The 723-nt window shown below is 36.4% G+C and overlaps 1 protein-coding gene across 2 annotated transcripts in view; it reads left to right on the plus strand.

Annotated features, from left to right (window-relative positions):
* Positions 1 to 723, plus strand: part of LOC122634619 — a 5848-nt gene extending 5125 nt beyond the window's left edge. For both annotated transcript variants that reach the window (XM_043823727.1, XM_043823726.1), the window contains 3 exons: positions 1 to 18; positions 273 to 392; positions 511 to 723. The exon at positions 1 to 18 is cut by the window's left edge and continues 137 nt beyond it. In XM_043823727.1, coding sequence (XP_043679662.1) covers positions 1 to 18; positions 273 to 392; positions 511 to 685 — 313 coding nt within the window. In that variant the 3' untranslated portion in view covers positions 686 to 723. The remainder of the gene's footprint in view (positions 19 to 272; positions 393 to 510) is intronic.

Here is a 723-nt window from a genome sequence, read left to right on the forward strand (position 1 = left end):
CGGTGTCAGACCATTTAGGTATTTTTATATTTCATAAAAAATTATCGTTTTTATCGTTCTCTTCAATTTTTTATATTTAAAGTTCGTTCGTTCTTATTTTTTCTTTTTTTACGACAGTAAAAAGGTTTTTAACGACACTAAGATCCACGTATATATTAGAAATTTATTAAACGTGTTAACGAACGATCAGATTATGGAAAATGGATTTGTATATTGTATACTTGTATATAGTATACTTGGAACATAATTTTACGAATGCGTTGTTGTTCAAGATCAAACGAGGATCTTATAGCCGCGTTGAAGAGGCGACGTGCTCAGACTGGACCAAGTAGTCATACTCGGGAAACCTCAGGGACACAGGCCCAAACGGAATCAACGACTCCGAAGTCGAGGTATATTCGATTTGAATAATTGTATTTGAATAATTCTACGAACGCAACGTGACATTGTGATTCTCTTTTCTTTGTTTCTTTCTTTCTTTCCTTTTTTTTCTCTTCTCTTTCGTATCAGAACGTCGACGAGCAGTCGCAATAAAGCTGGAAATTCGGGTGGTGGAGAATCAAGGACAACAACGGCAAGCCGTGGCAGATTTGGTTCATCGAGAGGTAAACCTGTTCAAGAAGAGGTCGAGGAAACGCAACAAGAAGAAATCCAAGTTAAACCTAAACCTTATCGTAGGGGATAGATATCGAAAGGTTTTTAAGGATCATAAGAAAAGAAAGA

The sequence above is a fragment of the Vespula pensylvanica genome, chromosome 15 (assembly GCF_014466175.1).
Source record: "Vespula pensylvanica isolate Volc-1 chromosome 15, ASM1446617v1, whole genome shotgun sequence".
Taxonomy (NCBI): domain Eukaryota; kingdom Metazoa; phylum Arthropoda; class Insecta; order Hymenoptera; family Vespidae; genus Vespula; species Vespula pensylvanica.